Source organism: Callorhinus ursinus, unplaced genomic scaffold (genome assembly GCF_003265705.2).
Source record: "Callorhinus ursinus isolate GAN/ISIS: 27379988/994484 unplaced genomic scaffold, GSC_fseal_2.0 scaffold12, whole genome shotgun sequence".
NCBI lineage: Eukaryota > Metazoa > Chordata > Mammalia > Carnivora > Otariidae > Callorhinus > Callorhinus ursinus.
This window is the reverse complement of record NW_027397074.1, coordinates 46,831,189-46,854,686: the sequence shown is the minus strand read 5'-3', so window position 1 is coordinate 46,854,686 and position 23,498 is coordinate 46,831,189. Positions and strand designations below refer to the sequence as shown.

Here is a 23,498-nt window from a genome sequence, read left to right as displayed (position 1 = left end):
TGCAGACTTTCCTCTTATGTTTGCTCATTTTCCTTTTCTCATTACCACCATTCAAAGACGTTTTTAGTTCTTCTCATTTCTTTGGTCTATCGTAACAGATGTTTTTGAAGTGGCGTGTTTATCCACAGAGAGAAGTGATGGTGATTCTTTGCACATGAATAGCTGCAAATGAAAAATGCCTTCTAGAACTTACCTATTGGCACCCTGGCAGGATTTCGTGTTCCCTCTGCACAGTTCCCAGCATGGCCTGTGGTGGATTCTGAATGATGCTCTGGGTTTTCTTCTTCATTCTTTGTATTTCTTTTTCCTGAAGAAAGCTGGCCAATAAAGTGGGCTCTTACATTAGCATCCTTTCCTCATAAGCTCTGCGCACCTAGAGTCATACTTTAGAGAGGCAGTGTTTTCCTTCAGGAATAAAGATTTTCCTAGCATAATTGTGCATCTTGCATTTTTTTTTTTTGCACTATCTCCTTTTAAGAGAATGTGCAAGTTGAGTGACAGTAAAAACAAGTGAGGGATAAACTGGTTTTGAAGAAATATTTCTCTAGAAGACCAAGAAAGACTAGAGGGGACCCCTTTCCAAATCACTGCATTATATTACTACAAGAACTCTGCAGGAACACAGTCAATATTGTAAAATCAAAAGGAATTGAAACTTGAACCTGGGTCATAATACCTCCTGGAATACCATCAAAATAGAAGGCTTCTCTTGGACTGAACAGCGCTTTCTGTCTAGTGTTGACTATCAGTGAGCTGGCATGTGTGTGCACACACACTCACTCCCTCTCTCACCCACAAACATGCATCCGGAAAGGAGATTTACTTTGTAGAACAGACAGTAGGAGAAGACTGAATATGCAGGTATGTTCCATGGTGTAGCTTCATGAAAACAAAAGGAATGCCAATATTCATCAGAACATCCACAGCAACCAAGAGAATGTGGGCATCCAAAGAATGGACCCATGCTGATGGACCAGAACAATCACATGTAGAAGAGGATAATTCAAAAGCAGTTTATATTTAGCTGTTTTAATTATTCTTGTGGCAGATTCCCTTGCCTACGTATGTTGTGCTTATATTAATATAAAAGGACAGGTGCACGTCCTTACACATACCAGCTGTATGTTGAGAGGAGAAGGCTGGGATAGCGAGGTGGAAGAGGCGCACAGGCCGGGAATTCAAAGCTTTGTAATAAGTCTTGGTATTTGGGAGTATACGTTCTCCAGCTTTGTTCTTTTTTATTCAAAAACTGTTTTGGGTATATTTGGTTGCATTTCCAAATAAATTTTAGAATCAGCCTCTCAGTTTCCATCAAATGACCTATGGAGAATTTGTTTGGGATTGCACTGAGTCTATAGATGAATTTAGGCAGAATTCATAGTTCTTAAATACTGAGGTTTAAATATATGAACATGGATTATTCTTTAACTTATTTAGGCCATTTAGATATCCCTTAATAATATCTTACAGTTTTTCTCTATAGAGTTCTTTTTTGTCTTTTATAAGATTTATTTCTGTATACTTTTTATTTGATGATTTTGTAGTAGTACTGTTTTCTAATTGTTTATTGCTGTTTATCCAGGGACCTTGCTAAATTCACCTTTTAGTTATAATACTTTCTTTGCAAATTATTTTAGATATCCTGTCTATGTATGATTTTATCTGTAGTAACAGTTTTATTTTTTCCTTTCCAGTCCGTATACCTTTTATTTCTTGTCTTTTCCTTCTTGAGCTGGTGAGAACTTCCCGTACAGGCTTGAAGGGAAGTAGTGGTAATAGATGTCCCCATATGAGCTAGCTCAACAGGAAAGCTTACCGTATTTCAGTATTATGTATGATGATGTTTGCTGTAACATTTTTGTTTTAAAGACCTAGTATCAGATTTAGGAAATTCACTTTTGCTCCTTCTTTGGGAAGATATTTATCATGAATAGGTGTTTCCTCAAACACTTTTTCTAAATCTATTATGAAGATTGTATCATATAATTTTTTCTTTCATTCCTGTTAAAATAATGAATAATATTTATTCATTGATTTAAAATATTAAAGCAACTTTGCATTCTTGCAAAGCATGCTTGGTGTTTGCTTTCCATTTTATTTATCTCTGGATTTTAATTTGCTAAAATTTTGTTTAGGATTTTTGCATCTGTGTTTATGAGAGACTGGTCTATAATTCTTTTCTTATAACATTCTCATTTGGTTTTGGAAGCAAGAGTATGAGCTGGAAAATGTTTCCTCTTTTGCTTTTCTCTGGGAGATTGTGTTAGTTCCTCTTTGAATGGTTTAGATGAATTCACTGATAAAGTGATTCAGCACTGGAGTTTTCCTTGTGGTAAAATATTAAACTGTGCATTCAGTTTCTTCAATAGATACAGAAGTCTTTATGTTGCATCTTTTTTCTTATGTCTGTTTTGATAAGTTTTCATGGATTTTAAAGTTTCATCTAAATTTTTAAATGTATCTGCACAAAAGTATTTATATTTTTTAGTACTTTTAAAAATGTCTGTTGGATCTGTAGTAATATTCTCTCTTTTATTCTTGATATTTGGTTATTTGTGCTCTTTTTTTTTTTTTTTGTCCTGATCAGTCTTGTTTGACTTATCCATTTCATTAAGCTTCTCAATTATTTGGATTATTGAATATTCAATTAAGGTTTCTCTATTTACCTAGCTTTTGGCTTTGTTGATTTTTTTTTTTTTTAAGATTTTGGCTCAGTCCCTAGGCGTCTGCCTTCGGCTTGGGTCATGATCCCAGGGTCCTGGGATCGAGCCCTGCATCGGGCTCCCTGCTCCACGGGAAGCCTGCTTCTCCCTCTCCCACTCCCCCTGCTTGTGTTCCCTCTCTCCTTTGTCTTTTCTTTTCAAAAAAAAAAAATTTTAAAAAAAAAAAGATTTTATTTATTTATTTATTTAAGAGAGGGAGAGAGCACACAAGAAGGGGGGAGGGGCAGAGAAGGAGAAGCAGACTTCCCGCTGAGCAGGGAGCTCCAGGCTCTCTGGATCCCAGGACCCTGAGGTGACATAAACCAAAGGCAGACACCTAAACGACCGAGCCACCCAGGCGCTCCAATTTTTGTTGTTTTGTTGTTGTTATTTTGGCTTTGTTGGTTTTCTAAGTGTAAGTTTTTCTACTTAATGAAGTTTTGTTTACCGTGTTTATTTTTTGCTATCATTTACTTTTTTTGGATTAACTTGTTTTCTGTTTCTTGAGATGGATTAACTTATTATTTTCCTAATTTCTTGAGATGGATAATGAAATCACTTATTTTCAGATTTTCTCCTTTTCTAATATATTTAGTTAAGTCTATATATTTCCCTCTTAGCACCGCTTTACCTGGATGCCACAACTTTTGATGTATCATATTTTCATCAACATTTAGAATTATTTTCTCATTTAATCTTTGACCCATGGTTATTTGGAAGTGTATTCCCAAATTTTCAAACATTTAGAACTCTTTCTTTCTTTCTTTCTTTCTTTCTTTCTTTCTTTCTTTCTTTTTAAAGATCTTATTTACTGGAGAGAGAGCACAAGTGGGGGGGGGGGGGGGCAGAGAGAGGGGCAGAGGGAGAAGCAGACGGGAGCCCTACACGTGGGGCTTGATCCCAGGACCTTGAGATGCTTAACTGACTGAGCCACGCAGGTGCCACCAAACGTTTAGAATATTTTAAATCACTTTTTTTGTTATTGATTTCAGCCTGAGTTCCACTGTTGTTAAAGAACATTATCTGATTTCAGTTATTTGAAGTTTGTTGAGATTTTCTCTATGATCCAGCGTACAGTCAGTTTTGAGAACTGTTACATGTGCACTTGAAGAGAATATTGTACTCTGCAACTGGGTGTAGCGTTCAGTACATGTTCAATTAGGTCAATTTTGTTAATAATGTTATTTAAAGTCTTCTATAACCTTATTATTTTTTTTACTAGTTAATAACTTATATAGATATGCACTTAGGCACCTGGCCTTTTTTCTTAAGTGAAAGGGTAATTAGAGCCCAATAATCTATTTAAATCTATTTGAAAGCCTAAGCAAGTGTAATTGGGAACCGTGAAAACAAAATTGTCTTTTATTTAGGAGATTAGCAAAAGGTAAAAGTTACAGAACTAGACTCTTCTTGCCAGCCATCATTTTGATGGAATTCTTGCTTTTGGTTTGGAGGTCACTAAATCAGGAAACCACATGCCTAAAACAAGTCCTTTTTCAGAAATTATTAAAAACAATGATCCCTACTACCACCAAACTCATGCAACACCCTACCACGGTGCTGTCACATGAGAGATTATATTCATACCGCACTGTTCAGGCTACAAAACAAGCCTCATTATAACAAAAATGTATAGAATTTTCCCACTTATTAAGTACCTGCACTCCTCTACTCTGCAGCTAGATTGATCTTTTAAAATGCAGATCTTGGGGCACCTGGGTGGCTCCGTCGTTATGCATCTGCCTCTGGCTCAGGTCATGGTCCCAGGGTCCTGGGATCAAGCCCCACATCGGGCTCCCTGCTCAGCGGGAAGCCTGCTTCTCCCCCTCCCACTCCCCCTGCTTGTGTTCCCTCTCTTGTTGTGTCTCTCTATGTCAAATAAATAAATAAAATCTTAAAAAAAATAAATAAATAAAATGCAGATCTTATCATATCATTCCCCCACCCGATTTAAAAATTCTCCAGGGGATCCCCATTATCTCCAAGAAAAAATTAAATTTCTTCAGCTTGGCATAAGCGCACCAGGGTCTGGTTTCTTTCTGCCTTCTTCTAAAGTTTTATCTCTTCACATAGCCGTAAGCTCCAGCTTACCCATGGAATTCCCTGAATGGATCACAGTCTTCTGGCTGCTCCCTCGGTCCAGAGTTTGCCATTTTTTTAAATCCAATCTTGCTTGCCTGGCTGATACCTATGTGGCCTCCAGTGGCTCTGATGCCACCTCCTCAAGGGAGGGTCTTGTGTTTTGTACATTCCTCTCCTCTCTGCTTTCTCAGCACCCTTGTCACCTCTACTGTCGTGCTTGCTGTGCCTCACGGTAGGTGCCGATTAGCCTTCATCCTCCCTAATTAAGGGAAAGCACTGCATTTTCTCTCTCTGGATAGTTAGAGCCTGTCAATGCGCCCGCACTCAGAAAGCACCCAGCAAATTGTGAATGAGTGTTTCAAGCGCAGCCCTCTTAATTAATTATAAAAACAAACAAATCGCCAGAAAAACACTCGGAGGGCACTAAAGCATAAGCCTGAAGGTCACTTAGTGTATCCCATTTGGAGGAATTGTTTTAATTTACTTTCTATGGCATTTAGGTAAGTGGCAGGGGATGGGAGTGACATGGAGGAAACAGGTGTGTGAAAAGCACACAGAGACGCCTTTGCCTTACAAATACACGGATGTGATGAACTGAAACATTGAGATTTTTATTCAAAAGAGTTTGTAGGACTCATGATTCACTGGGACATGTACGGGAAGTGTTTTAAAAGATCTGTTCTTTCAAACTAAACAAAGCCTGTCTGAGATAACAACCAACATTGGCCACCCTGCCGTTTTAGGAGCTAATAACCATTCTCAGAGGGAATGACCTTGGGCAGAAAGGACAAATATAAGAAAACATATTTCCTGGCTTTTTATTCCAGTTTATTTTTGCTCGGTAGGCTTTTCTGATGATTCATTGTAGTTGTGTCTAAAGCTCAATGCACATGTATGCTTTCAAGGCATAGTATTGTAGGGTTTTTGGGATCTCACTTGGGTGGGGAATAATGCTTCGTCCATTGTAGGGCAGTTTTCTGGATTATGAAGTTGAGTCAAAAAGTTATTTCCTGGCTCGCCTGGGTGGCTCAGTCTGGCTAAGCATCTGGCTCTTGATCTCAGCTCAGGTCAATGTCTCAGGGTTGTGAGATCAAGCCCCGAGCTGGGCTCCACGCCGGTGTGGAGCCTACTTAAAAAAAGAAAAAGTTATTTCCTAATAAAATCAACCCTACTGGCTCTAGAATTATCTTTGTGGGGAAAAAAAGAAGACCTTCTCTTTTCTACTCCAACATTCTTTCAAATTCCAAAATACAGTGTTCGGCATTTCCTTCCTTAGTTCCTCTCTTCTGACGCTTTTATGCATTTCAAATAATGGCATAGTCTCAAGGTAACTCAGCACCCGGGACTTGACCTGGGCTTGAGAGCACAGAAGACTGAAGAAACACAGCATTTCATCATATGCCTTGTACTGGGAAGCCATAGAAAACAGAGTTTCTGGGGAGAAATACAAGACTCACGTAAAGCTGCTGTGGCTCATCCAGAACGAAATTATACACTATCCTAACAGAAAGGCATGTTGCCAAAGCTTGAAAGCATAAGCTATTCCTAAAATGGTGTTGCACTTCTATATTGGAACTATTATCTGGCAGCCACAGTGACAGAAATGGATGGAGTGCTGGAAACTATGAACATTCACTCAGAAGAGAGAATTTATTATTGTTATTGTTGTATATTTCCCTTTTCCCTCCTTCAACTTTCTCCCTCCCTCCCTTCCTTTAGGTGGCTGAACCAAAATTACATATGAATGGTATTAAATAGCTTGTTATACGAGTACAACTTACCATGGGATCTCTCCATGGGGACATAGGCTTTTGGGTGAAATGAACCCATACGGAAAAACATCCAGACAGATTTCAGGAGGGGACCAAAGGAAAGCATCTGAGCCTTCCTGCTTTAGCTAGTGTTCTCCAAGGTTAAAAAAACTGCTTTATAACATGGCTATGAGATACTTTATAACATGGCTATTTTCAGACAACCCTTCTTAAGATGGATTCAGATCTAGGGAAAACCTGTACTGTGATGGAAAATAGGGAAGGATGCCTCCTTATTCCCAGAAACTTTGGGAAATTTTTTTAAATTTTTGAGTCTAGTTGATGGCAGCAATGTGAGCGCTCATTTGAAACCCTTCCATTCACGAAGCAGCAATTTCACCAAGAGGTAGGTGGTAGGTAGGGAAGGACAGGGCATCATGTTCCAGGAGGGATAAAGAAGGGAGGGTGGACTGAGGGACCAATGGAGGAACACCCACCTGAACGCCATCTTTGAGCTCAACAACACTTGACAATAAGAACTGGATTCTTCTAGGGCTTGTGTGGCAGCTGCAGAAAGCCTAAAGCCAGCAACTATGTGGACAGGGACAGGTATGGTTTATATCTGATGGGTGTCGGTCCAAATAGGAGCTAGGTGTCTAAAAAGTTGGTCACCATTTGCTTTTTTTTTTTTAAGTTCAGATAGTCTTTCTATTCTCATGTTTTGTTTCTTTTTTAATTTCTTTTCCGGTCTCAGTATATTTGCTTTTTATCACATCATGATTTCAGCTTTCATCTTTGTTTCACAGATCCAGGTTTTCCTGAATTTTATGGAACACAAAGTAGACGTTCCCTAAAGTTTACTTCTGTTGCCGTTAGTACATTTTATGTTCAAAAGTGAGTCCTTTCTCTGCATTTTGAGCACTGTATTCTCTGCATTCTTTAATGCTCACTCTTTTTGTTGACATATGTATTTTTTCTGTTTAGTTGTTCTTGAATAAAGAGAGGTGAATGCCAGCTGGGTGTTCTCCATAAACACACTGACTGTGTTCTAGGTTTCCTTTATGTCTGCCAGGGTGTTGATAGAATCTTTTGCTCATCGCATAAGCCAGAGAAACGGGAGTAGATATGAATTTCTAGTACGTCGTATGCATCCTAACAGTACTTTTTTCTGTATTATTTCTTCTCTGGATTTGTTGAAGTCGCTGGGTTATGGGTTTGCTTCTGCTTACAACTTTCTGTCAGGGCAGACCTTCACATGTGGCTGTGCCCGTGTCTGCCTGGGACTACTGGTGACTACATTAGGATGGAGCCCCATACTGTTGATTCTCTGTTACTTGTGGCACCGAGTCGGGGGCTTTTCAGGGGAGATGGTTGTCAGTGCTCTGCCGTTTTAGGAGCTAATAACCATTAAGTTATTAATGTAATGTAATGTAAACTCGAACTGTCGAGTGGGATTCCAGGTGATGCATTCCCTGGATGCCTCGCTCCTGCTTTGGCCTAGGGCCCTGGCTGCCAGATTCCAGGATGGTATGAAGCTCTTCTAGACTTGCTTACTCCGATATTGTGCTTTCCCAGGAGTGGGAATCGTTAATAATCATGGATTCAAAGTGATATTCTATATGATGTTCTTGATCATTTCAATTGTTTTTGACTCATTATAATTGGTTTTTAGTTCATGGAAGTGATGTAGGAAGCCCTTCTACTAGGAATAGGAGCTTCTTTTAGGAAAAGAAGTGTCAGGCATTTTCATATTTACTTGACCTTGCATAATTAGCATTATATTTCATCTGCCACTTTAAAAAAATCTTTTGAAACTACTTGCCTATTTTGTAAAGACGGGCTTCATTAAATCTAGGTCACGAATCCACAGTCCATTTAATGGGAGATCCAGGAATCTACTCCCACCCTTGAAAGATCACTATCCTAGAATATGCCTTCAAGTTTTTTGGTTTTGTTTTTTGGAAAATCATATTAATGATGAAATTTTGAACTTGTCCACACCTGAGAATATATTTGTTGGCATTCTACTAAATATAGATCTAGGCATAGATATTTTAAATTACACCACATTATTCTCAAAAAATGGTATTACTGTTAAATGGCTTTCTGGTATCTGGCATGGTAGAATTCTATGGCCAACTTACATTTCTGTTACTTTGTATGTCATATATTTTATTTTCTAAGATTTGCAAGTTCTTTTCTCTATTCTTTGAAATAAAAAATTACAACAGCATATGTTTGATGTTTTTATGTATTTTTTTTTCTGGTTTTATCTGATCCTTTTTCATCTGCTTATAAAGATTTTTCTTCAGTCTAGGAAAACTTATTTGATTAAAGCTGCTTGAGTTTGTTTATTTCTTATGGAAGCCCTATTACAGGTGGACAGGATCATCTGGTTCTTATTTCTTAGTCTTAGATTTTGCCTAGTCATTTTTTACTTTTTGTCGTTTTCCTCTTAGGTTTTGAGAATTGACATGGGTCCTATTAGAGAGTCATGTCAATTCCCGGTAGAATCTTCAAGCCCCAAATGAGGGGAGAAAATAAAAAAATTCTTAAATTTACCCTCATTTTACTTTGCCAGTTGAGAGTCCAGACAGCTTGGGGGTAGTTGGGCCCCTGGAGGTGAGAGTCAAAATTAGAGGCAAGCCTAGCCAGGAATGTGTTTTGCTAAAGAGCTTCCAGTCCTTATTTGGAATAGCTCTCAGGGCTCACAGCTACAATCTCCCCATTCTTTGGCAGACTGGCTGTCCACTCTGTGTGAGTGACTGGTAAGCCCTTCCATGCCAACTCCCTGTCCTGCTGCCCCTGAAACCCAGAACACTTCCTGATGGGAGCCACAGGGCTGATCCTCACCTCCAGGCTGACAGAGGCCTCTGCTGGTTTCCCTGTTACATGCTGGAGATTCACAAGTTAGGTAGTGACCACCCTCAGTCTTATTTCTATGGTATTTTACATCGTTGAAATTCCTTAGAATTTCTTTTGTATGGCTGATCCTACTGTTGAAGGTTGATCCAGAGTTTTTCCTCAATATTTATTGCTGATCATTTTCATGGAGATCTGGAGGGGAGTAGTTTACACCTTGCCAAGAAGTGAACTACTCTCTCATGATGGCAAATCTTGAGGATATTTTGAAGTCAGGAAAGTGGAAACAGCCTTGGGAGATGGAGACTTGATAATAATCTTATGTATGTTGCTAGGATGTTTCCTATCTGGTTGCCTGTGATGATCAAGGTCACTGAATAACAACAATGACAATAATGGTAATAATTGCCTTTATAAAAACAACCAGGAAAGGGGAGATGTTGGTCAAAGAATATAGACTTTTAGTTTTAAGATGAAAAAGTTCTGGGGATCTGATGTGTTTTGGTGATTATAGCATGGTGATTATAGTTAGCAGGTTACTAGTTTCAAGTATTGTATACTTGAAAGTTGCTAAGAGTAAATCTTAAATGTTCTCGCCACGAAAATAGTTATAATTGTATGAGGTATTGAATGTGTTAACTAACCTTATTGTGGTAAGCATTTTGAAATATGTATGTGTATCAAATCACTGTGTTGTACACCTTACACAATGTGATATGTTAATTATATTAAATAAGGCTAGAAAAAACCCACATGGTTGATGTGAATATATTATGATTTAATCTTTATATCAACTGAGAAAATTTGGTGGTTGGATCTCCATCTTTTAGCTGACACTCAGAGAAGTTAAATATCTTGTCTGGTATTACATAGCTAATATGTTGTGATGTGGGACTGAAAACCAAGGTTGTCCTCAAAGCTTCTGTTCTTTCCTTTGCTGGCTGTCAAACGGCCTGAGGAGTTGTCCAACCTCCACATCTCTGGTATTTACAGTGTTCTCAGTTACTGGACTTTGATCATCTCTTGTCATTTTATTGCTCTCATATATACTAACCCCTTCTCTGTGGGGGTAGTGTTGATATAAATAAGATAGCCTATATTATCATTTCTCTTACACTGTCTGGAACACTTGACTAGAAGGGGGGGATGATCTTGTCTTCAATACTTTGGTTTACTATCCAGCCTTTCTCTCTCTCTCTCTTTTTTTTTTCCTTAAAGCTGGAGTATTTATCTGCCCCTAGAGGAATTCCTCCTGTCCTGTAAAATAGTTTATATTTGGTATTCCTTATGTGGCCCCCTATGGGTATTTTGGTGCTCTGAATCTCCTCACCTGTCTTAGAATACCCATTGACTATGAGGTTGCTCCTGCAGGCTCATGAGGCTGGTCACTGCTGAATGAACATAGTATAATCTTTAACACGGCAGAATCTCAAGTGGCATTTTGTGATGTTGGTGCTGCTCATGCTTTACTACATCCAATTAGAACAAAAAAATTCAAATTAGAGAAGGAGCAAAATCATTGCTAATTTAGGGAACTCCTAGAAAGATAAAAGACAGCTAAAAAGTCTTGGGGGTGGTCTGTGCCTGGTGGATGAGAACATTTTTGTTCTTGCTTCACAATGGCAAAAATGTATGTATTTATTTTATAACTTGAGAAATACCAGTATTTCTCAGCTCCCTCATTAGATTTGTATTTTCCTTCCAGGTAAACTGGAATAAATAAAAACATTCTATGGCTGTAAAATGTGTCGCTGTAATTGTAGGATTATTCTTTGTTCCCTCTATTCTAATTTAATCGTGTCTTTTTTCCCTCCTAGGTTACGATCTTTGGTCAAACAATTAGAGAGAGGCGAGGCTTCGGTGGTAGATCTTAAGAAGAATTTGGAATATGCAGCCACAGTACTCGAATCTGTGTACATTGATGAAACCAGGTAAGCTAAACATGACAAGAAGTGAGTACACTGAGGGTCAGTTCTCTGTTATGTGGCTTTTCTGAAATGTCTCCCTTGGCCTGTAGTGGGGTAGTGCTCAAATGACGGGCGACAGAGCTTTCGTTTCTACAAAAGGAAATTTGGACCTCTCCTAGCTCTGTGCCTCCTCATCTGAGAAAGGAGCTAACTGAACGTTTTTCACATGGCCATTATGATAATGGAGTGAGATAATGTAAGAGGAGAAAAAGTGATTTTTAAAAATATGGTAAGATTTCTTATCAAGTGTAGAGTTCCACTGTAATAATTGTACACTGTTAGCCTCAGCCTAAAAGTTATTTTCATGTGTTAATTCACATTGTCTTTAAGTGGAGGTTCCTTAAGTGACGATAAAGCATTTATCCTCTTAAGAACCCAGAATTCCTCCTGCAATCTTGCGTGTTACCAATTTTTTTAATAGACTCTTTCCACCTGAATTATCCAAACGTATTAAAGCACTTCCTGTCAGCAAATGCATTTGAAAGTAGCAAAAGAGCTTTTGTTTTGAAAGATGTTGACCTGGTGAATTTGAAAGACTTTTTTTCTCTTTTCTAATTCAGGCTCCTCTGTCAGTCTTAACTTCTCTATGCCAGATTCCAATCTGAAAGGATTTCCCAGTAATCTAAGAATTAGTATGCATGTGGTTTAGTTTTTGGTGACTTGCTTGGTTCCTAATTTAAGGAAATTTGATATCATAGTTTTTTCCAAATGTTACATTTGCTCCCCTGCCCCCCAATTGATGTGTCTATAGGAAAAAAAAAATCTTTTTTAAAACTTTTTATTGATACCTGTTTACACTGCTTATTTTTAGTAGGACTTAATATAAGTATAAAATACAATTTTATTTTAACTTATTATTATTTATTTTCTCTTCTGGTGGTCTGACCTATGAACAAGTTTGAAAAATCAGCCAAGCACATCTTACAGATGACTTAAATCACTGAGCTCAAATAAAGAACTGCATTATTTTGGAAATTTTGCTTGAATTTAGAATTTATACTTCTGTAATGTTCTGTCAAACTAGAAGGAATATCAGTTGATATCATTTTGCTTTATTACTTCAGAGGACTGGGTTGATGTGATTTGGGTAATATTTTACAAAGTCTTTTTCTTTTTTAAATTTTTAATTTTTTAAAAAATTATTTTTAGGGGCACCTGGGTGGCTCAGTCATTAAGCGTCTGCCTTCGGCTCAGGTCATGATCCCAGTGTCCTGGGATCGAGCCCCGCATCAGGCTCCCTGCTCAGCGGGAAGCCTGTTTCTCCCTCTCCCACTCCCCCTGCTTGTGTTTCCTCTCTCGCTGTCTCTCTCTGTCAAATAAATAAATAAAATCTTTAAAAAAAATTATTTTTATTTTATTTTATCTTAAGTTTATTTATTTATTTATTTATTTATTTATTTATTTATTTATTTTTAAAGATTTTTATTCATTCATTTGAGAGAGAGAGAATGAGAGGGAGAGCACATGAGAGGGGGGAAGTTCAGAGGGAGAAGCAGATCCCCAGCGAGCAGGGAGCCCGATGCAGGATTCAATTCAGGGACTCCAGGATCATGACCTGAGCTGAAGGCAGTCGCCTAACCAACTGAGCCACCCAGGCGCCCTTAAATTTATTTTTATTAAAGATTTATTTTATTTATTTATAATTGATGTATAACCTTGTGTAACTTTAAGTTGTACAGTGTGGTGATTTAATGCACTTACATATTGTAATATGATTACCACCAGAGCGTTAGCTAACACCTCTATAATGCCACAGAATCTTCATTATTTTTTTGTGCTGGGAACGATTAAGACCTAGTCTCTTAGCAACTTTGAAGTTTGTGATGCAGTATTGTTGTCTATAGCAAAGTCTTTAAATGTTCTTTTTTTTTTTTAAACACAAAATAATGCCACATGGTCCATCTATGAAAACCTCCCTGTGAATGCATTTTTAAAGGGAAGATTTAGATCCCATTCAAATTCCACAAACCTAGGAATAAAGATACTGGGTGCTCTTAGAGCCTGAGATGGAGCATTTTTTACTTTCTCTGATTTCTTTGTTTCTTTGTGCAGTCTGGTAGAGAGAACCATCCTGAAACATAATGGTGAGCTTTTACAAGCCCTACCAAAAAGGTGCTATATTTTTTGTGGCCGTTTTTAATTTGGTTTCTTTGTATCTGTGGAGGCAGGTGGGGTGGAGAGAGGGAGCAGTCATTGTGAACAGAGAGCTCTAACTTCAGATGTAATCTCAGTGTCCTGGTTGTGTTTCTTGCGTTCAGGCGACTCCTGGATACGGAGGATGAACTCAGTGACATTCAGTCAGATGCAGTGCCTTCTGAGGTCCGAGACTGGCTGGCCTCCACCTTCACGAGGCAGATGGGGATGATGCTCAGAAGGAGCGAGGAGAAGCCACGGTTCAAGAGCATCGTCCATGCAGTACAGGCTGGGATATTTGTGGAGAGGTAAAGATGGCTATCAGTCAGTGACCAAAGCAGCAAAAGGGACACCAGTTTCCAATAACAGGAAGCTTTGCTTTGATGTAATTTTTGTATCTGTATAAACACTGAAAATTCTGAATTTTCAGAATGGAAATAGATAGTCTTGAAGGAGAGATTGCTAAAACATATTTCTTTAATCTTTGTCGCATCATTAGGACAAGACTTTGCCTTTGCTCAGAATTCTTTTTGTTAACTAGAAAAGGTTTGGTTTAAGTTCAGTCTCCCATTTTTTAAAAAAGGACATCATCTAATCCATCATCCTTTGACATATGTGGAACAGGGCAGGGATGCCTTGAGGTTGTTGACCTGGGAGGGGGGACAGTTCATTTAAAGGCTTTGAGTTCCCCATGACGCTTTCCAATTTTGTTAGCCATTTTGCTCTTTAATTAAATTGCCCCCTTCCCCAGAAATAGATACCAGAAATTGATTTATTCTTCCTACAATCCTTATTACACAAATCAATTTATTCTTCCTATAATCCTTATTGCACGTCTACAGGTTTTAGAAATGCCACATTCAGTTCAAAGTTCACCTGGGACATTTCCCTTCTTGTTTTTGACAGTTCTAAAGAACAAGCTCTTCCAAATGGGTTGCCCATAGGAGTTCCTCATTCAGGTTAAAGTACTACTTTGCATACTATTTATGCTGTACTATAATTCACTTCTAGTAGAAGAAGTGACCCATTTTAATAATTGAATTTACAACTTGGGGCCCATCGATTAATTTTTTTTTTTGGTTTCCAATAATTCACATATTTGGGTTTGCTTTAATTTCTCTTGAATGTAACCCTTTCTTAGGTCACTTAAATGACTATGAAAAAGGTTATAAAAAAACTGTTATGTTTCTTGGTTCACCCAATGACATGACTTCTCATATTTGTCAGTGCTTAGTGTAAGTCTGTGGCTTGCTAATTCTTTTTCGTAAGATAAAATATTGCATTTTTCCCCTCTGACTTTGCCAGAATGTATAGACGAACATCCAACATGGTTGGACTGAGCTACCCACCAGCTGTTATTGAAGCATTAAAGGTAATACCAGAGAAAAGGTCTGACAGTGTACATGGTATCTTATAAAAAGTAGTTACATTTGTTGTTAGAAAATAAGAGGCTTTCATTATGGTTCACTTACAGGTTTCCCAGTCATCCCTGACTTATTTCTTTCATTATTTTTTACTTATCTGTTCTTACAGTATCATGATCTTTTTGCCTTTGACTTGATTTTTTTTTTTTTTTAATCAAACTGAGAGTCTCATTTCTTTTTACATCACCGTCAGGGGGATCTTTGGTGATTGTAGTTGTATCATTGTCTGATTATCTACTCTAAGTCCATTTTGTAGATGAAGAAACTGAGACTTAGTGAGATTTTTAAAAAGATACAGTTAGTTAGTTAGAGCCAGAAGAACTAAAGTGTGATACCAGAGTTCCAATCACATAGTAAGCTCTCAGTAACATTTTACTGCCTGAATGTGTCCCCAGAACCTATATATCCTACTGTTTACCCAAGACTCTCACAGAGCCCTAAAGTTCAATGGGAAGTTACATAGGTGTTTGAGTTACAATGAGCTAAATCTTGCAGAACTACTCCCACTCAGGCAAGCTCTTAGAATTGTATAGAATATTCTCTAAGAGCCTCAAAGTGGATTCTTATGTATGTGTCAGTTCAGATCCACTGGTTTAAAGCCATCCTGGCTGTGCTAAAGCTGATTTGGCTTCTGGATTTGAGGGTGGGGCTGTGCTAAGGGCCAGGATCACTCGGCTGGTTGACATTGCATGATATCTATACACAGAATCGAGTCATCCATTTGTGCAGGGACATCCTAGCATACTGACTATTTTGTGTGTGTGTGTGTGTGTGTGTGTGTGTGTGTGTGTGTGTGTGTGTGTGTTAAGATTTATTTATTTATTTTAGAGAAAGAGAGAGAGCATAAGCAGGAGGGACAGAGGGAGAGGGAGAGAGAACCTCAAACAGACTCCCTGCTGAGTGCAGAGCCCGACGTGTGGCTCAATCCCCCAACCCTGGGATCATTACTTGAGCCAAAACCAAGAGTAGGACACTTAACCAACTGTGCAACCCAGGTTCCCCATTCTGACTATTGTTATGGCTATCGGTTGTCTATCTCTGAAACCTGAAACATGTATTACCTGGTGATGTTTTCAGAAGTTAACTTAAATTACCTACTCATGGAATCAGGCATGGGAGAGCTTCATGATCAACTTAATGTCAAGAAAGACTTTCAGGGCCATTTTGATTTTGTATTTCAGTGTCTTTCTCTTGCCTCAAAGACATTCACTAGTTGAATTTGTGAGACCCTATATTCGGATTCTCAGTTGTCCATTTTCTTTCTCTTTTTTTAACTACCTTTATTTTTTTTTTTAAGATTTTATTTATTTATTTGAGACAGAGAGAGAGAGCAGGGTAAAGGCAGAGGGAGAAGCAGACTCCCCACTGAGCAGGGAGCCCGACGTGGGACTTGATCCTGAGACTCCAGGATCATGACCTGAGCCAAAGACAGACCCTTGACCGACTGAGCCACCCAGGCCCCCATCCATTTTCTGTCTCTTAACTCATGCTAAGAACAGGAAAGATGCTCAAGAAGGATGCAGCAAGAAGATACATGTTTCCTCTCGCTCCTGTTTGGTCTCCCCACCAGTGCCCAGTGCACCCAGTGTAATTTACAGCCACATTTCCCATGTAATCAGTGAAATCACGGCATGAGATCTGATGTTTCATAACACCCACTAGGAAGCTGCATTGATATTCATAAACGAACCCAAAACATTCAGTGAAATCTTAGGGACATTAAAAGAATCCTTTATATTTAATTTCTTCTCTTATTATGAACATAAATACAGATGGTTATACCAGTATTAAGAAATTTATAAAAATATTTCCTCTAGACTGGAGAATCTTTTCTATGCAACATAACTGAAGAAAATGTAGAACATCCTAGGATGTGCATGAATTGTTATTTCATGCGTAGGGAAAAGTCATTCTCAGAGGCACACATGTTGTCTTTCTGAGGGGAAAGGAACCTAGATGATTCAGACCAAGAATGAGTGCTAACTCTCCAAACTGCTACCCTTCTGCACAATTATTGAGGATAATATGCATAAGGCTAGAGCTGTACTTTCTCTTGATCCTGTCCCCTATTTACTAGGGGAGTTTAAGATCTTTTAACAGTGTAATATTTCCCCCCCGCTCCCTAGACTCTGGTTTAATCTGCAGTGGATTGAAGATGAGTTGGTGGGATCACACAGATATTTTCTTTTTTTAGGTAGTACCTGTTAAAAAATGGTTTTTTTCTACTACACTGCCAACAGTTTACATGGGATGGCCATGTAAATTTCTCCCAAAACTGAGAGAATACAATTCAATAAAATAACCGTCATGCCATGGTCATGTTAACCTTTGTGATTAATGTAAGAACATGGCATGAAATCACATTAAGTAAGAGAATAATTAACCACCACCGATCTCTAAATTTGACATATGTTGCTTTTTTGTTCTTTTAATTTTTTCCATCCAATATATGCCAGCTTCTGATTTGGGGAGTTTTCTCTCTAGGCTTTTGAGGTGGGGTTATTGGAATTGTAGAAGTATATTATTGTTTAGAAGGCGTCTGTTGGGTAACTTAGGAAGGGACACCCTTGGTAGACTCTAGGTTTAAAGTGGGAGGAAGAGAGGAGGTTCAGGCTTCAATTACTTTAGACTCATAGGAAGTTCCTGAAGTTTTTCCTCAGGAATGGGCCTTGGGCCATGTTTGGTAAGAGAGGCTTAAGACGGTTAAAGACAATTAAACTAGGTGCTTGTTAAAAATGCAGATTCTAGGTCCCAGGCCAGGATTCTGCAAGTCCCTCAGCTGAGAATCAGCATTTTTTTCCTGAGCACCCCAGGTGGTTCTGAAGAACATGAAAATTTGAGAATCACAGCTAAGTCCCCTTTAAAAATGAGTAACGGGAGAGAACATCCCACTGACTATTCACACTAATCTTCCTGTTTCTCTAAGTTCTAATAATCTGAATAAATCATGACTTCTTACTGTGATCGTTTCTGTATTTTCAGTGATAGCCTTTCTCTTTTTTATTCATTCTGGAGAATAGGAGTAAAAATTGCAGACATGACAAAATGTTTTCTCACCTATTGAGTTGTCACTGGTCTTTTCCTTAGGACTAATGGATGTCATGACAATGTCAATTATAGTAGCTAAGGTGAAGCTTTAGGTCTTGGGTTAATCTTAAATGGCCCCACTATCTATGGCTTAGGCCCTATTGGGGTATTTAGGGCATGAGGCCTGGCTCACAGCATATATTCATTGAGTTTACAATCTCCTCTGTTGACAATGATATCACTGTTGACGATGCTGCCAGTGGGGTTATTACCTGGTTCTGCTACCAAATGGTATTAGACGCCTCCTTTCATCTCTCTGAGGTAGCCATCTGTAAAAGTGGGGAAAGTAACACCTATTTCTAGGGTTGTGAGGATTAGCAAATGTCTATAAACACTTCTCACTGTGCCTGGCACAGAAAACGTGCTCAGCTTATAGCAATTTCTTTAGTTGTTATAATGGAGGAGAAATGTCAGAAGGCTGAGGTGAGGTTACCACTACGTGTCAACTTTTTGGAAAAGTTTGGTTTTCCCTATATATACAATTCAGTTTTCCTGTGCCCTGGTGTCCATGAGGAAGACCCTTGATGGCCTTGGGATGGTCTTTGGTCTTTGGGATGTTTGAGGAGGGACAGGGTGGGATAGATGGCTGATGTTAGAATGCATTGAGGGCTGAGGTGAGAGCCACTCAGGCCAGCAGTTCCAGAAGAGTCTCTTCCAGGGAACCATCTGACTTTTCCTGGACTCAGTGTGGTCTCACTTGTGTCCTTATGTGGTCTCACATGTGTCTGCTTATGACAGCACACTTTCTATAATTACTGAAAGTGAAACTTTTTTTTTTAAGATTGTATTTATTTATTTGTCAGAGAGAGAGAGAGAGAGAGAGAGCAGGGGGAGTGGCAGGCAGAGGGAGAAGCAGGCTCTCTGCTGAGCAAGGAGCCCAATGTGGGACTTGATCCCAGGTGCCTGGGATCATGACCTGAGCTGAAGGCACACACTTAACCGACTGAGCCACCCAGGTGCCCCTGAAAGTGAAGCTCTTGACACAAGAAACCAAATGACTGTTGCTTTGGCTCTTGCTTAACCACACCTTTGTTTACTACATCCACAAGTATCTGTTTGTAAGTCAAAGACACATCAGACAATGTTTACATATATTTTGGGGTAGCTATTTATAGACAAATAAGGCTTTGAACTTCAAGACTGATGTGTGAGGAGTGCTTAGCTCTTAGTTTTACTTTTTTTGGTAAAGTAACTTACAGATTTGAGGACTAGGTTCTCAGATCAGTGCTTCCAGAAGTGGTAGCATTTTTCTCTTTCATGAAATGAAGTCTTTCTCTGTGATTTTAGCTCAGCAGTTTGAACTGAAGGGACACATGATTTGTATTCTATATCACACATGTTTCTGAATACTTTTAAGTGGGTTAACATTCTCAACTGTGGACTAAGAGGAAGTCAGTAGGTAATAGTAAGGGACTGGGGAGAAGTTTGGAGCAGGGAAGCACCTTAGGTTGTTGTGAAGTGAAATAAACATTTGAAATTCAGCAGTGGTAGTGACAGGCTTAATGGAAAGGGCCTGAGCTTAGGCATCTGTTGACCATGTTTGTGTCCTGGTCCCACTTGTGTCCTTAGCACTTCACTTGTGATGGATCTTAGGGAAATTAACTTCTCAGTTTTCTCATCAGAAAGATGTGGCTAATAATACCTGCCACTTAGAGTTGTTTCAGGATACATTATGTATTTATCACTGATCACAACACCTCGCATATGGTAGGCACTCAATAAATTATAGCTGTTGTTATAAATAGTAAGACTATTTAATTATTTTATCAGTAAATGCTATGCAGGTCTGCCAAGTTGGGAAAAGTTTGAGGGCAGAAATGGTGTTAGAGTCTTGGGCTGTGAAATCCTGGGTGAAGGTTGCAGGGCGACTCCCCGAGTGGGGAGACGGGTAGCTGTACGAGTGGCTGTGGACTAATGCAGTCTTTCTCCCTGCCCTGCCGTGCAGGATGTGGACAAGTGGTCCTTTGATGTCTTTTCCCTCAATGAGGCCAGCGGGGATCATGCACTGAAATTCATTTTCTATGAATTACTCACACGTTATGATCTGATCAGCCGTTTCAAGGTCAGTGCCTACTTTTAAAAAAAATGCATGCATTTGTCCATTTTTTCTTTTTTAAAGATTTTATTTATTTATTTTAGAGAGAGAGAGAGTGAGCGAGAGAGCAGGAGTTGGTGGGGGTGGGGGAGGCAGAAGCAGACTCTCCACTGAGCAGGGAGCCCAAGTGGGGGCTCGATCCAGGGACTCCAGGATCATGGTCTGAGCCGAAGGCAGGTGCCCAGATGCTTCACATTTGTCCATCCTTCCATGACTTTTGGGGTAAGACCAAGACCATCCTTCCATGACTTTTGAGCTAAGACATCCTTTTAATATAGACTGAACACTGCTATAGGTGACTTGGGAAGATTCATCCAGACAGCTGCTGCCCTGAACTCTGTGGTGGTGGGAACTTTTCCTTAAGCCCTTGCTGGGTGGGGCTCATAGCAGGCGAGAGAGGCTGGAACCACCCAGTTGGATCCCAGTCTTCCTAGAAGTACAGGCCGAAGTGTGGACTTGCGGAACTCCCGAACGGCTCTCCCCGCAGATCTCATTTCAGCCTGATTTCGTGTACTGTCGATCGCTGCTGGCACAGTGATGGAGACAGAGTGTGCATCCGCTGTCTCTGCAGACTTTTTTCCCCACCACTTGGCTCAAATTCAGACAAATGCTCTCACTTATCATCCGTGACAGATCATCAGTATTTCCCAGCCATTCATGCTTCAAATTAATTCTTCAACTTTAAGTAAAGAGCATGAATTGTTTTCAGTGTTCAATCCCCTCTGCTTTGTAATACCATGGACTCTAGACGTCCAGCCAGGTTCTCCAGGGAGTCGGTGCGTTCATCTGGTGACATCTATCATATCATGCTCCTCAGACTTCTCTCATCATGGGGATGAGCCCCTGGAAAATGCAAGGTTTTTTGAATATAAGGTATTGATTTCTCTAGACAGCATGGTTCTTTTTTTTTTTTAATTTTTTATTGTTATGTTAATCACCATATATTACATCATTAGTTTTTGGTGCAGTGTTCCATGATTCATTGTTGGTTCATAACACCCAGTGCTCCATGCAGAACGTGCCCTCCTCAATACCCATCACCAGGCTAACCCATCCCCCAACCCCCCTACCCTCTAGAACCCTCAGTTTGTTTTTCAGAGTCCATCATCTCTCATGGTTCATCTCCCCCTCTGACATACTCCCCTTTTCTTCCTCTCCTGTTACCTTCTTCTTTTCTTTTTCCTTAAAATATGTTGCGTTATTTGTTTCAGAAGTACAGATCTGTGATTCAACAGTCTTGCACAATTCACAGCGCTCACCGTAGCACATACCCTCCCCAATGTCTATCACCCAGCCACCCCATCCCTCCCACCCCCAACCACTCCAGTAACACTCAGTTTGTTTCCTGAGATTAAGAATTCCTCATATCAGTGAGGTCATGTGATACATGTCTTTCTCTGATTGACTTATTTCACTCAGCATAACACCCTCCAGTTCCATCCACGTCGTTGCAAATGGCAAGATCTCATTCCTTTTGATGGCTGCATAATATTCCATTGTGTATATATACCACTTCTTCTTTATCCATTCATCTGTCGATGGGCATCTTGGCTCTTTCCACAGTTTGGCTGTTGTGGACATTGCTGCTATAAACATTGGGGTACACGTACCCCTTCGGGTCCCTACATTTGTATCTTTGTGGTAAATACCCAGTAGTGCAATTTAGACAGCATGGTTCTTTATCACCTTCCTAAGGACTGTGTACTTGGGGGCATATTTCCTACATAGCCATAAATACTTTATGGCAGTGGTTCTTAATTTCTTTGTGTCAGAAATTGGCCTGAAAATCTGGTGGATGCTCAGGACACTTTCCACAGAATACAGCTCTTGTGCACATATGCACACCTTTACCTAGCATTTTCGTGTCTCATGGATCTCTCATGAACAGCCCAAAGAACCTGGGGTTATTGGATATTCATTTTTAAAGCTGATAATGAATTAATCTCTGGCATATGAGGCAATATTTAAATTTTTAAGAATCCACAACTGGTAAATATAGAAGGATCTCCTCAAGGAAGAACATGTTATAGGCTCTCATGAAGCATTACAGTAAAGCATTTTCCTTATTTTTTTTTTCTAACTTACGTGATTATTGGTCTCCTAGAACCCACGTTTTCTCTTTTTATCCCAGGGTTGTATTTGATAATTAACCCTAAACCAAGGAATTAACCCAGAAAAGAAATACAATGAATGTTTTCAGGGTCCCCTTCTTTTGTGCAGACATTTTGCAGTTGTTCTTTATTTTCTGCCACATAGAAAATGAAGATTATGTATATTATACATATTTGAGACAGAATAGGAATTAGGCTACAATTCCAAATTGCAATGCACCAATAATAAATTGCCAAGTAAGAGACATAAGAACACACTCTGTTTCTGTTCTTGTATATAACAGGCTATCACATGTTTTGTTTTGTGTTTTTTTTGTGTGTGTCCAGCACATACAATCATTCCTCCTAAGGGCACAGTTTTCAGGAGGTGGCGGCTTGTGTTTGTTTTGCAATCATTTTACAACTTAAGATCCTTATGTACTTTATGTTTTCCTACAAAATAAATGAGATGTGCTACACAGTATGTATCCATTTATTTCTCAAGAAATAAAAGACTTGAAAAAAAAAGAAATAAAAGACTTGAACCTCTGCTTGAGAAATAGGTGAGCACATACCCTTTGCCCTAAATATCTTTGAGACAATTCTGGGGTTCTGGACTGAGAACAACAACAACAACAACAAAAAACAATTTGCAGGGCAGACTCTTCTTAAACCAGGGACTTACTGTGAGATTTTCAAATCATCTGATAATTCCTTTAGTAGTTTTAACTCATTTTAAAAAGTTCTGATTTCTTCATGTGCCATGTTATGCTCCCAGGAAGAGGCAGCTCGAGTGCCTTAGACTTGTGCTTCCTCACTTAAAGCTACCAAATCACTGGCTACTTAACCTTACTGCTCTCTTTCAGATCCCCATTTCTGCCCTTGTCTCATTTGTGGAGGCCCTGGAAGTAGGATACAGCAAGCATAAAAATCCGTACCACAATTTAATGCATGCCGCCGACGTTACGCAGACTGTGCATTACCTCCTTTATAAGACAGGGGTAGCGGTAAGTACTGATAGGAACTCCTAGATTACACAAAAGATGTGATGATGGTTCTTTTTACTGGAGGCTATTCCTATTCTGATGAGGTTGAGCCCACAAGAAGTGCGTTGGTGCGTGGACTTCCTGCTCCCCAAGAATTGTCTAACTATCACTGAAGGTCTTGGGGCTCCTTATGGCTTCTGATATTTTCTGCATCCTGGACTTGATGAAATAAATATGTGGTAGTGACTTGCATCTTTATTCGGCTATGACCACATTAAATATAATTTCTAGAACTAAGTATGTATTTCCAGATGTCTCC

At 39.2% G+C, this 23,498-nt stretch overlaps 1 protein-coding gene across 9 annotated transcripts in view; it reads left to right on the top strand.

The window, feature by feature from the left end:
- PDE1C (phosphodiesterase 1C) overlaps nt 1-23,498 on the top strand; it is a 648,442-nt gene that overhangs the window by 534,229 nt on the left and 90,715 nt on the right. For all 9 annotated transcript variants that reach the window (XM_073899034.1, XM_025873104.2, XM_073899041.1 and 6 more), the window contains 5 exons: nt 11,215-11,328; nt 13,623-13,805; nt 14,803-14,869; nt 19,954-20,070; nt 23,060-23,200. In XM_073899034.1, the coding sequence (XP_073755135.1) occupies nt 11,215-11,328; nt 13,623-13,805; nt 14,803-14,869; nt 19,954-20,070; nt 23,060-23,200 (622 nt within the window). The remainder of the gene's footprint in view (nt 1-11,214; nt 11,329-13,622; nt 13,806-14,802; nt 14,870-19,953; nt 20,071-23,059; nt 23,201-23,498) is intronic.